We start from the raw sequence: 14,324 nt of genomic DNA, 5'->3' as shown, positions 1-14,324 counted from the left end.
CACCCCTCGGGCAACAGCTCTTCCCAAACTGCTGTTCCGTGGGTCACTCCTCCATGGGGTGCAGTCCTTCATGAATGAGCTGACCTGATGTGGGTCCCCCACAGGGGCCACAAGTCCTACCTGGGAAAAACCTGCTCCAGTGTGGGCTTCCCTCTCCATGGGCTGCAGGTCTCTGGCAGGACCCTGCTCCATCCTAGGCCTCCCATGGGGTCACAGCCTCCTTCATGCATCCACCTGCTCCAGCATGGGCTCCTCCATGGGCTGCAGGGGCACAGCTGCCCCACCATGGTCTGCACCACGGGCTGCAGGGCCTCAGCTCCAGCACCTGGAGCACCTCCTGCCCCTCCTTCTGCACTGACCTTGGTGTCTGCATTGTCGTTCCCATTTTCTCATCTGCTCTTCCCTGGCTGGAATTATTTCTGCGCAACAACCTTCTGTTCTTAAATGTGTTATCACAGAGGTGTTACTGTTACTCCTAATTGGCTCCGCCTTGGCCAGCGGCAGGAAGTCCATCCTGGAGCTGGTTGGCATTGGCTCCACGGGACAGGGGAAGCTTCTGGCAGCTTCTAACAGAAGCCACCCTGGTAGCCCCTCCCGCTCCCAAAACCCAGCCACAGAAACTCACTATAAGGCATTACAAAATGCTGTATGAATAGTAGAGTGTATTATCTTACATCCACTAGAGTCATTTACCAAGTTTCTGAATTAACTTGATTATGTAAGATAACTATAATTAAATAAACACTGCTAAAAATTAATTACAAGTTCAGAACTCATTTCAATTAAGTAGTATGAAAAGCACTTGAAGAAAAATTCAATGAACCTTTTATGTCACAGCCCAATCAAATGAACTCTCAATGTCAGACAGGCACTTAAAAGTCAAATGTTTCTTAATGTACAAAGACCCTTTAATTTTTCATATTCTTTCACAAAGTACAAGCTGCACATGAAAAGGACTCAGCTGTAACTACCAGAACAAAGTATTAAAGACACTCTTTTGGTTCTTCAAATTGGCAGTATAATCAGAGGACAGAGATCACAGTTTAAAAGGACAATATTTAATTGATCTTCAGAAATTTTCATATCATGCTTACCAGGTGATCAGCTTTTCCAGCTACTTGATACATTCATGAATTTTTGAGGTCTGTTCAAGTTCAAGAATCTCTTACTTTTCCTCAGTTGAGATTTATTTGACAATCCAAATCCACATATAAAATACATTTTTACATTAGAAAAAAAAAGCTCCAAAAAAATCTGTACTATTCCTATAGGGCAAAAATGATGTTCCTAAAAACCATTAATTTGTTAGAGTGTATTTCATAAATGGGGGGACTACGCTATGGAACTTATGAACCAACACCACATGGCCATTACATTTATCCACAGACAGCACACAGAATAAATGAAGCAATCTTGATTATTCTAAGACGGTAAGATATAGCAGTTGCAGTTTTATAGGCTGCAAAGGATATGGACAGTAAAACAAAAATGTTCAAACAGCAGTTGCAAAAATCTTTTTTTTTTTTTTAAAACCTGAATTTTCATATAATCTAGTCATCAAATTTAATCTTTTTTCCCTGGAATGCTGTAATTTGAGACACTTGTTCTTTGCGTCTCCTGCTTGCTTCCCATGAAGGATGAAGAGGTTGCTCCAAACATGCTTTCTTATTGTCACATTTAATACCTGAAGCTTTTGCAAATGGTTGTTTCTTCAGCTGTGATTCACTTTTAAGAAAACCTGTGCAAGTACAAAACGAAGCATTAACTACATCATGAACTTTCATAAATAGATGCAAACTACTCTGGGATTGCAGATATTTTCAAAAATTTAATAATAACCCATGGGGAACACAGTCATCTGAATATTCACAGCAAGATTTCCTCATCTTGCAGCCCAGTAAATTGCCATTCAGTGGACTGCAGATAGTTAGATTTATTATTACAGACCACACTCAAAATTTGTGTAGACAAATATTCAGCACAGTCTAAACTTTTTTCTTCACAATAAACGAATGAGATATTACACAATATAACTCAATATGACTGAAATGATATCCTTGATCAAATGAATTCCAAAATGGTATCATATAGTACAAATGGAATAAAATACTACATTTTCAGGAGCTACTGGAGGAATTACTTAAGACACAAGGTACTAGGTACATATCAAAATCTGTACCTTTACCTGTGCACAAGTAAAACTAACTGCTTGACAGATGGAAAAGCCCTTTCCTCTGTAAACCGTACTTTAAGTATTTCTAATACTAAAAAAATAGAAAAGAGCAGATAATATCCATGATTAAAATGAAAGCTCAACAATTTGACCATTTTAACAACAAATGTTAATATATGTTCCACAAATTTGAAAAGAAAAAAAGTACAGCTTATCGTAACTGCAGAGGCAACAAAATCTCAAGATGATTTTACTCTTGTAATTTTACCAGGTTAAGTAATACATACCTGTTCTTCCATTTTTGAGTGGCTGGTCTTTAGGATTTCTAAAAATAAAAAGAGAATTTAGGATTTTTCAAGAAATTTGTAAGATTACAAAAACCTGTGAATAAAGAATCATTACCACCAAAACACCCATGCAATAACTTTTCAAGCTTATCATGCGAACCCCTTAAATGCTGTTTCACCTTTGTTAATAAAGAATTAGAAATAGAAGTATTCAGAAGTGACTGAATTTGGATGCAGGTCTAGATAGGAATCTTATTAGCATCAATTTTAGGTAGAAAATTTCAGTTTCAAGAGAACAAGAGAGAACCTAAAAAACCAGGAAAGACACCCTAAAGATTCTGGGGACAGTTTTCAAGGAAGATTTAGAAAGTAATTTGTAAAACCTTTTAGATGCCTTTGGAAACCCAGCTGTAATGATCCTTTTACATTCCCATTTAATTAAAAAATTAGCACATCAGTGCTAATGTTAATCTGAAAAATACTTAATGTCAAGAAAGTGCAAGAAGACTGACAGGTAGTTTCTGTGAACATGTTCTAAGCTTTAATGAACTCAAATTCTCTTTGTTTGGTAAGGACTACTGAAAATCACAACAATTTCCATTACTGAGAAGGAGAGAAGGAATGCAGAACATAACATGGGGAAAAGGTTTACCTTTTTCTGGTTTGAGATTTCTGATTAGAGGTCAACAAGGAACTGCAGAACACTGATTCTAGCCTGATTGCTTTTGCAGGTGGCTTTCTTTCTTCCATGATCAAATCTTGTGCTGTCCCAGGAACTGTGTTCTTTTCTTTCTTCACTACATTTTTCTGAAGTCTATCTTTATCTTTTGTTGAAGAAGGATTAGTTACTGCTGCTGTTTTTTTCTTTCTTTTTACTTTGCCAATGAAGAAATCATCATTGCTGTCACTGTCAGAATCTGATGACTCGTTATAAAACCTTTCTTCAGTACTATCATCGAAGTATTCCTTTTCACTAGGATGCTCCTGGTCACTATCACCAATTTTCTCTATTATTGCATTTAATTTGTTGATACTCGTATTTTCTTTCCTTTTTTGATAGCTATGTTTGTTTTCTGTTTTGTTCTCAGTGACTATTTGCATTTCTACTGCCTGAAATGAAGATTTTTCTGGAGCGTATGCTCTCTCCATTTCCAAAGTTTTCTGCTCAGATGCACTCTCACAAAGTTCTTCAGCCACCCTGTCAGTCTCTATTTTCATACTCAGTTTTGTTTTGTGTCCACATCCTTGCTGGTTTTGAGCTAGTTTAGGAGCTTGGTCATCCAAGTTGCTATTGAAATGTTGCGCTGCTTTAGGCTGTTCTTCTGACTTAGCCTTTTTCAAAGGAGTCGCTTTGTCTGGGTTCTTTCTTGCATCCTTAAAAGCTTTTACAGCAGCTGTGCAAGGGGCAGAGGAAATATTTTGTTGCAGCTACATGTCAATTTATATAAGTTATTTTTATATAATAAAACACCTTTGCAAGTTAAATATGTTGTTTTGAGTAAGCATATTTTGAATGTCCTTATCAATCATTTACTGAACACATGGGGCAAGACCATAGAGTACAGTATCAACAAAAGCGAGAGAAAGAAATTATTATCAATGAAATACAATGTGAAACTTGGGGTTAACTGTGAACTTTAAGCAAATAATCTGCAGCTGATAATCATGTTCACTTAGGGCATTACTTTGAGTGTAAAACTGCAAACTAATAATAAATTGCACATATATAATTAAATGAGTATTTGATATGCTCTGTTATTAATCGAGTAACTTTGACATTATTACTAGGACTTCACTCTTTTTAGCATCAATTTTAGGTAGAAAATTTCAGTTTCAAGAGAACAAGAGAGAACCTATAAAACCAGGAAAGACACCCTAAAGATTCTGGGGACAGTTTTCGAGGAAGATTTAGAAAGTAATTTGTAAAACCTTTTAGTTGCCTTTGGAAACCCAGCTGTAATGATCCTTTCACATTCCCATTTAATTAAAAAATATTCCATTACATTCATTTGATTTTTAGAGTTCCCATTACAAACCCTGTTCGTTCAACACCCTATTTGTTCTTAAATGTCATATTGCACACAGTCACATATGAGACCACTTCAACCAACGTAAATGATTACAAGTTTGTGGCACTTGGTTCACTGCAGCTAGTTAGGGTAACTACAGAAGCTTTTAGGGTTTTTTTTGTTTGTGCAGAAATATACAGGAACAAAGTACCACGCCAGTAAGCTACTGAAGTAATAAACAAGTTAAAATATTTCATACCTTTAAGTTCAACAAATCTGGGCTTTAAGGTTGGATGTGTTGCAAGTCGTGCCATCGCTCGCTCAGTTGCAGTACAATTTGGCTATACAAGAAAAATTCAGGGCATGAAGTCAATTGAATGGTGATTACTTACAGGATTCTGTGTCAGTTATGCTACAATGCATATTAATGTGATTCTGCACCATGAACTGAACAAGAGGAAAGCTTATGATACTGTAATAATTTTATTTTTGCCTGTATTATCATCATTCTAAATGCAGAAAGCTCTGACTGTCTAACCATGATACAAACATAACAGACATGCAGATCATATGATATTTCTCTGGTACTGAATAGGTATAACATGATTTATTTTTTAAAGCATACCAGACACATCTTTTAGTGCTAGCACACTGATTTTACATTTACTATTTCTTACACATGAAAAGCAAATTCATGAACCCACTGAATAAAAGACATCATATTGGTAGAAGGCATCTGCTTGAAGAAATACAGCAGATTGCAAGAAGTGCAGTATGGATGTCATAAAATTTGGCAAAATGACATAGCAGGAAGGAATATGCATTAAATGTGGCTGAGATGCAAGGTCTAACTTGACCATAAAGACTAATAACCTTGAATTTGATGCAGTAGAATACTGGAACTCTGCCAATTGATTCAAAGAAGAAATCTGATCTTGCTTTAATTTTAAGGAAAAAAAGGGAAGAGAAGGAATTCCTTCCTTTCTGACTTTCCCTTTTATATCTTGGAAATAATGTATGACACTTTGTAAAAGCTCTTATTTTCAGGTTCTTGTCTTCTTGTTAGCACTCTTCTTGAAGAACAAAATGAGAGATACCTAAGACTTCAAAAGGCAGCTTTGTCTTCTGGGTTTTTGTTTGTTTGTTTGTTTGTGGGGGCTTTTTGTTTGTTTGATTTTAATGGAGGAAAATGAGGCGTAATACATTTGTAAACCACAAATTTAGCAGGAAGATTTCTTAAAGCCTGCTTTGGGAGAGAGTAGATGAGACATAAATTTCTCTCTTCTCTCTTACAGAGCCTTCCTCTGGCTCTGTAATGGATACATGTTTAAATTGTTGCTATCTGTGATTTGAGCTATAAGCTACAGGAAGTATCACAGCAGAAACCACCTGAATCAACAGATGATAATACTTGTAAAGAACCGGGCAAGTGCCCTGTGACCCAATCTGTACTGATTTTGGTGCCCCTCAACTCAAGAAAATCTGTGGCCTCTCCTGTCCTCAGCAACCACCGCAACAGATGGAGCCCAAGCCACAGGTGTGTAACTGGTAGAGAATAAGGGATGGAGGTACTGGCTCTGCCCTAGGATGGAGTTAACATTCTCCATAGCAGGCAAGATGGTGCTGTGCTTTGGATCTCTGACTAAAACATCTTAGTGTTGGTAACACACCAATATTTTAGTCATTGATGAGCAGTGCTTACACTGCATCAAGGCCTTCTCTGTTTCTCGCTCTGCCCTCCCAACAGGCAGGTGGGGAGTGGACAAGAGGTTGGAAAGGAAACACATCTGGTACAGCTGATCCACAAGGACCAAAAGGACATTCCATTCCATATCAAGTTGTGCTTAGCAATAAGAGCTCGAGGTAAGGAAAAGGAATGGGGAAATGTGTGCGGTTATGGCATTTGTCTTCCCAAGTAACCTTTTAGCGGAATGAAGCCCTGCTGTCTGGGTTGTGGCTAAACATTTGCCTGTTGAAGGGAAATAGCAAATAAAATCCTTATTCTCTTTTGCTTGCACATACAGCTTTGATTCACTTATTGAACTGTCTTTATCTCAAGATAGAGTTTTTCTCACTTTTTCTCACTGGATGCTATCCCCATCTTGCAGGGGAGGTGAGCGAGCAGTTGTTGGGTGCTTAGCTGCTGGCTGGGGTCCAATCACCACAACACAAACCCTACCTAATACATCAGCAATGCACATTAAACATAGCTGACTGAATTCACATAAGAGTGCTCAGTGGCAAATGTTACTTGTTTGTGTGTACCTGCTCTTCCAACAGAATCATGTGACTCAGAGTATAAACAATTATATATTCATTGCATAAGGATAGATGGACACTTCCCACCAACTACTAGAGCAGAAGAGTCAGTTTCAGTGCTTTGGTCTGAAGGAAACAGAGCACAAGAAGGCACTACAACTACAGCAGAGTCAGTACTTCTAAATGAAGAAATATTTAATTGGTTTGCAAAATGTAAATCTTATTCCTCAACCAATGCAAAGCAAATCCCATTTTGTATTTCTTTTGCCATAGTTTTATACAAAATATACTTTAGGCACATCAGAGCATATTTCATGTTTGAAGTGCAGAGCATCTGGGAATTCTAGCACTTTCCTTTTTCCTCAAGTCTCAGTTACTACAACATTAGTTCTCTAGGCCAAGAAAAAACTGGAAAAATCTTTTCTCTGAACACTGTCTATAGAACTGTGAACACAGGTCAGAGCAGACAGGACAAAAGATGGGTCCATTTCCAAGGGCCACAGACTGGCTTACTTTCAGGCTAGCCTAGGTCTGAGAACTTGAAATCTGAATTCTAATCCCCATGTGACAATGCTGCATGCTGACACCAGATTCTTGGGACAGAGAGCTCACATTTCTGAAGATCATATGCTATTTTCTTTGGAGATTTTTCTATAGCTGGAAAATCTATTTCTGAACTTAATTAATACACTTTTTCCCTCAGCTACTTCCTGTGGGTTTTGAAAGAATATACCATGAAGTTCAGAAAGCAGCAGCAGCTTCTGTGCAACATCTGGTGTCCTTTAATTCAAATATTTATAGAAAGGGTTTAAGCATGTACAGGCCAATCCATATGGAATAACCACATTTTTTCCTTATAGCAAAATACTTCACAAACACAATTCACACTGATAGACAGTAGCTAACAAACAATATGGCATTCACATTCTTTAAGATTTCCCATTTTTCTGTGTAGTTTGTTTTGGGGTTTTTTTGGCATAGGCAATGCTTGATTTATTTTTCCTCAAGTATTTTCCAGTATATAAAACCTTATAGAAACATAGAGAATAGAGAAAATAAAACTTAAAAGAAAAATGTCAGCTGTCTTTACAAGCAAGAATACCCTCTCCCCACTTCTGCTGTCCACTTTATGTTTAATTAGATACTAGAATTGTACACTTTTATTCTGACATATTCCTGCTACTTCTTGTACTATGTTGCACTACTTATTTTTTTATGCAAGAATGTGCTAGTACTTTCTATATGAACACTCTCCCTCCTTCAGTGCAACTGAGGTGCTGCACAGTGAACAAAGAAATGGAGCAGTACATAGTCACACTTCTTGGTGAGAAGTTCTAAGTTACTGTGATGGTTTTGGCTGGGGTAGAGTTAATTCTCTTCACAGTGGGTTGTATGGGGCTGTGTTTTGGATTTATGCTGAACACAGGGTTGATAGTATGGAGATATTTTTGTTATTGCTAAAGGCCTTTTGTGCTTTTCCTATTGCCACGCTGGCGAGGAAATTGGGGCTGCATGGGAGGTTGACAGGAGAGACAGCTGGGACAGGTGACCCAAATTGACCAAAGGGATATTCCAGGCCATATGTCATCATGCTCAGTGTATAAATCTGTGGGGAAGAAGGGCAGATGTTTAGAGTGATGATGTTTGTCTTCCCAAGTAACTGTTACATGTGATGGGGCCCTGCCCTCCTGGAGAGGCAGAACACCTGCCTGCCTATGGGAAGCAGTGAATTAATTCCTTGTTTTGCTTTACTTGTGTGCACAGCTTTTGCTTTCCCTATTAAACTTTGTCTCAACCCATGAGTATTATGGCTTTTAGCCTTCCAATTCTCTTCCCAAGTATCCTGCTGGTGGGGGAGTGAACGAGTGGCTGCCTGGGGCTTGGCTCTGGCTGGGGTGAAACCACGACAGTTAAATACAAAACCACCTGAAAGTCAGTCTCCTCAATCTTTTTATCTTGGCAAGTATTTCCATATATAATATTGAAACTGTCTATCACCACTGACGTCATGCATGCCCCATAAAAGGGAGACAAACTTTGCACCAAGTGGCAATGACTGGAAATAGAATGGACATTATAAGCTTGCTAAAATAAAAGCAGATTCACAACAGCAAGTTTTGAGATGTGATGGAACAGGGGTCAGAGGCATGGAATGGCTCCAAAAGCTGGCACTACAGGGTAAAACAAAACAACCCAACAGTATAACGTAAACATCAGGCATAAGCTGTGTGAATAGAAGCTGCTTCATACAACGCAGGTAAATAGTGAGAATGAGAAACTGAGCGTCTCACAGTCTCGGAACAGATGGGACTACAGGAGCTGAAAGGCATGCCTTGATAGTACACCTGAAACAGTAGAGCTTCAGGATGAATTAAAGGGCAGAAACCTGTGATTAACTCAGGAGCATGAAATGGAGACTTCTGACTATATCGCTTCATTCTGATTAATCTTCCCATTTCAAGACTAATTTTGTTTGTACCCTCTCTGCTGTAGTTATAATTGATAATGGGAAAGAAAGAGCTCATACTTTTAATTTTTCATCTGCACTTTGTGCAAAAGGGAATTGCCTTGTGACAGGTCTCATCAGAAACAAAACTGCTACTAGAAGAGTGTACTACTAAAAAGACGACTACTAGAATTTCAGCTGGGTGACAGTGCTGCCAAACTGATAAAGTGTAGCGGTGCTGCATCTCTCATTTCAGGTCATCTGTTATTTAAAATAATGACACTCAAATGGAGACAGTCAGAAACCCCACTAACAAGTATGCAGTACACGGTAAAAACCATGACACAAAAAGCAATCTTGAAGTATGTCATACTAGCTTCTAAACTATCCAGAAGTACACTTTAATGTCAAATGTTAACAACCTGACTTTAAGCAAAAAATGGCAGAGACAATGCTAACCAGAGTAAGTATAAAAAAAGTAAGACCTAATTCTGGGCCAAACCAAGATGTCATTGCAATAGCCTTTGTAGCAGCTTAGGAGAAGAGCTCTCTACTGAAAAAAACCCCCAAACCCCAAACAACTACAAAACCTGTTAATCCACATGTTCTTTGCAGAGCTCTAAGTAATTACAGCTGGCCTTCATAACAGTAGATGTGATTAATGTGAAGTCACAGAGTGGCTGAAGATGCCATATCATGGCTGCCACCCAAGTCCATACTATGCCCTCGTACTACTTTGGAATAAGATGCTTGAGAGAAGTTACTTTCTGACTGTGAAATACAGCTAGTTCTCGTTCTCCCTCTTTCTTTATGTCTGTAAGAAATACAGTATGTGATCTGTGATCATCAAACATGGTGAAGATTTTGGTATGAGAGGCAACTGGTTAATAGTACCATTCATGACAGCATTGCTCTCTCAGCTCCTGACAACAAGAGGTTGTTTATTGACTGTGTCTCAGCTTAATAATTGGACAACAAGTCAACTAAGGGATGTAGAAAACAGGTTACATGTGGCAAGACTTTATAAGAGTGGTTCTCCCAAATACAGAAGTAACAGGAAGCAATCCCATTATAATCAAAGAACAGAAATGCCAGCATTAAATACTTTAGACTCTGGAAATGGATAGCTAAAACCTGTCAGATCTATAGTGATCTATTACTTTGTTTTCACTCAAGCTATACCAATGTTGCACGTAACATCAAAATGATGGTACAGGTGTTATGAAGTAGCAGTTACACCAGCTTAATAATAAGACAGGTGAGAAGTTCTTATAGAAATCAGTTCTGTATGGATCTCAGGAAATCATCCAAGCTCCAGCATAATTTTTTTTTTAATTGGATGATAAATGATTTTTAAAACAGGCTGATGAAAAATTTTGAATTGAAGCTAAAATACATGTCTTAATAGATCTAAAACCTTTGCAAAAACTCGTCATGAAAATGTCTTGTGGTAGAACAAGAGAAGAAAAACTAAACAATTTCCTACAAAACATCAAGATATACAAGTAAACCTGTTTATTATTGTTTTCAAGGCTTGCCACAGTTCATATGAATTTACATGTTTTTCTGTTATCGTGGTAATTCAACCATGAAAATATTTGGATATTTACTTTATTTATCTTGCAAGCTGTGGTGGGTTGATGCCCGGTGCCCAGTGAAGCTGCTTTATCACTCCCCTCCTCAGCAGAACAAGGGAGAGAAAATACAACAGAAGGTCATGGGTCCAGATAAGGACAGGGAGAGACCATTCAGCAATTAATGTGACAGGCAAACAGATCTGACTTGGGGAAAAATTAATTAAATTTATTACCAATCAAATTAGATCAGGGTAAAAACAAAATCTTAAACCACCTTCCCTCCACCCCTCCCTTCTTCCCAGGTTCAACTTCACTCCCAGTTTTCTCTTCCCTCCACCCCAAGGGTACAGTAGGACAGAAAATAGGGGCTGTAGTCGATTCATCACATGTTGTCTTTGTCATTTCTTCCTCCTCAGGAGGAGGACTCCTCACACTCTTCCCCGGCTCCATTGTGGGGTCCCTCCCATGTGAGGCAGTCCTCCGCGAACTTCTCCAACACGACTCCTTTTCACAGGCTGCAGTTCATCATGAACTGCTCCCATGTGAGTCCCTTGTGGGGTCACAAGTCCTGTCAACAAACCTGCTCCCCCATGGGCTCCTCTTTCCATGGGGTCACAGGTCCTGCCAGAAGCCTGCTCCAGCATAGGCTTCTCATGGATCACAGACTCTTTCGGGCACATCCACCTGCCCTGGCATAGGTCCTCCATGGGCTGCAGGTGGATCTCTCTTCCACCATGGACCTCCAGGGGCTGCAGGGGCACAGCTGCCTCACCATGGCCTTCATCACAGGCTGCAGGGGAATCTCTGTTGCAGCTCCTGGAGCATTTTCCCTTCTACTTCTTCACTGATTTTGCTGTCTGTAGGGCTGTTTCTCCTACACATGCTCACTCCTCTCTTCTCTGGTTGCAATTGTTCCTGTGCATTGCCCCCCATTCCTTCTTAACGATGTTATCCCAGAGATCCTGCCACCATTGCTAGTAGGCTCAGCCTTGGCCAGTGGTGAGTCTGTCATGGAGCTAGCTGGCTCTGGCTTCACAGGGGAAGCTTCCAGCAGCTTCTCACAGAAGTCACACCTGTAGCCAACCCCACTACCAAACCCTTGTCATGCAAACCCAACACACAAACGTTATGAAGAACATTATGAAGCTGAAGACTCGTAGCAACATGGGGTATCCTGGGCAATCTTGTTGCTCATCTGTAAAGCTGCACACAACAGAAGGCAGAAGTCTGGAAAATCTAGCTGACCTTGTGCTACCGGCAGTAACATTGACTCAACTCATCACTGCCTTCCACAGACTCTTGGATCAAGAATCAGGGAGGAGCATGAGATTCTTCTAAATACTATGAAGGTACTTACACTGCCCTAATTTCATTTGAATGTCTGGACCACAGCTATTCTTTTCCCCATAAATTTGTTCACTTACATTCACATTCAGTTCCACATTAAATGTTGTTTGTCTTTTATCAAAAAGAAGTATGATGTATAAACATTGCTCCTCTTTTAAAATAAAAGTTTCAAAATAAGTTACAAATTCAGAGAAAAATGGATTTCTTGCTATTCTTTGCTGCATACATGACAAAACCACCTACTATCCAAGCACTTGAAAAAGTTTAAAGGCCCTTTCAAAAGCCTAGAGCTTTGTAAGTGCTAGATGACAATATTTAACTGGAGTATAAAAGGGTCTATAATAGAGTTTCTTTAGATTAATCTGTCACAACTAATTAAGCCAATCATACAAGTGTGAGGTAAATGCTTATTTTTCACATTAGGAAATGGTCAAATAAAAAATGGAGTGTTTCATCTCAAACTTCCAGAGTGATCTACAGCAGAGATTGGCATAAACCCCAGACCTGCCTGAGTACAAATTATGTACTTAATCTTCTACAATTCTTTCTTTCTTCTCTTTATGCAAAGAATAATTCCCATGATTGTTTCAATAAAGAAAAGTCAGAGCAAAAAATTCCAGAATGAAGTAGGCATGGATCCTTAATTATTTCCTCATGGAGAACAGGGTGAACTCTAGGTGTAAGCAGAAACAGCAAGACTGCGGGAAAACTCAAATGCTGCTTCTCCATTTTTTCCAAGGCTATAGTACTCTCAGTTTGGCATCCAACAAGGAAAAAAAATAACTTCTAAGGTTATGAAAGAAGACATAAAGTGAGCACTGTGACAACTCCTCCCCCAGTTATGGTGGTCTAATTCATTGTGACTGTGTCACTATAAAATATATGCGTCTCACCAAACTGAGTAAAAAATTTTGGGACACAGCACAGTAAAATACATGCCACTAGAAAAACACCCAAACCCCACAAAAGAAAACCAAGTAAATATCCCAACCCAAATAAGGCAAGAAACTAAACTGCATAGCAAAATACAATGAACTAGAAATCTGGAAACAAAATACGTACTTCAGGGGGAACAGAATCAAAACACAGCTCAGGTAACAGACAGTAGCTGTGAACAATATAGAGAAAAAGTTCTTTGCCACAAAATTCACATAGTCTTAAGAGAAGATAATGAAGTTTGGAGGAAATGTCATACATAAATTAGTTTGACATCCACAAGATATCAGATCTGAGACCAGAACTGACCTTTACAGAAAAGTGAAATCATTTGTCTGTAACTGGCCATCTAGAATGAGGATCTGAAAACTGAAAATAGGCAATTGTTCATTAATGGTGAATAGAGAATTAAGCAGGTTAATATCAGAATGAAATTTGAAAGATAACTTTTGGGAAAAAAAATTAAAAACTGATTATTTATACTTATTTGTTATAGAAAAGAGAGCAGAAACACAAGGGAGACCAACAACATCCAGCCAGCGCTGTAAACAGAGCAGTAAACAGAATTCTCTGACTTCACTGCAACCTGAATGCACCTGAGCTCCCAAGGTTTAGCTGTAAACCCTGGGCATGTCCAAAGATTGAGTGAAAGCACATGGTAGCACTGAATTGGTGTGACAGAGGGATGAGCTCTGTATTATTAAAACTATTAATGGACCAAAAGTTCACAGTATTCTGTTTTGGATGAACCAAAGAAGTTTCGGAATTGAGATACTGTTCTCCTTATGATGTAAATCTGCTGACAAAACTCTGGACTGAACTACCGGGGATGTAGTCTTGATACAGCCTTACAATGTTTCACTATAAAACAAATACTCAAACCTCAAGTTACCACTTGTCAGATGAAGCCCGACACAGTACCATATGTATAAGCACATACAAAATTAAGTTTACAGCAGAGACATTTGACATAGTTGAGATCTTCAAATTTAAACAATCTCCAATTTAATCAGGTATATTTCAGATAATTTACAATGCAAAGGAAAAAAGGTTACCCTTGCCAACAAACCCCATCTTGCTCAGACCTCCACATTTATAAGCATTACTACCAGGGAACATATCTATATACAACTAAAGTACTGTCAGGTCAATGTCTTCAGATAAAACTCTTGGGAGAGACATATTTCTGCTCAGAGTACTGTTGATGGAAATAAATATGAGAGCCAGGGATTTGGAGGCACAGATGACTTAGAGACTTCATGAACACTGCACGCACTAACGAGGGGTAGG

At 38.8% G+C, this 14,324-nt stretch overlaps 1 protein-coding gene across 1 annotated transcript in view; it reads right to left on the bottom strand.

Moving 5' to 3' along the window:
• Positions 1 to 884: 884 nt before the first annotated feature.
• SRFBP1 (serum response factor binding protein 1) overlaps positions 885 to 14,324 on the bottom strand; it is a 69,656-nt gene continuing 56,216 nt past the window's right edge. The window contains 4 exon segments of the mRNA XM_029965467.1: positions 885 to 1,738; positions 2,461 to 2,498; positions 3,113 to 3,854; positions 4,729 to 4,810. Of these exon segments, the coding sequence (XP_029821327.1) occupies positions 1,551 to 1,738; positions 2,461 to 2,498; positions 3,113 to 3,854; positions 4,729 to 4,810 (1,050 nt within the window). The 3' untranslated portion in view covers positions 885 to 1,550.

This window comes from Manacus vitellinus, unplaced genomic scaffold, assembly GCF_001715985.3.
Source record: "Manacus vitellinus isolate BGI_N305 unplaced genomic scaffold, ASM171598v3 scaffold_9_pilon, whole genome shotgun sequence".
NCBI lineage: Eukaryota > Metazoa > Chordata > Aves > Passeriformes > Pipridae > Manacus > Manacus vitellinus.
This window is presented reverse-complemented; position numbering and strand designations above follow the sequence as displayed.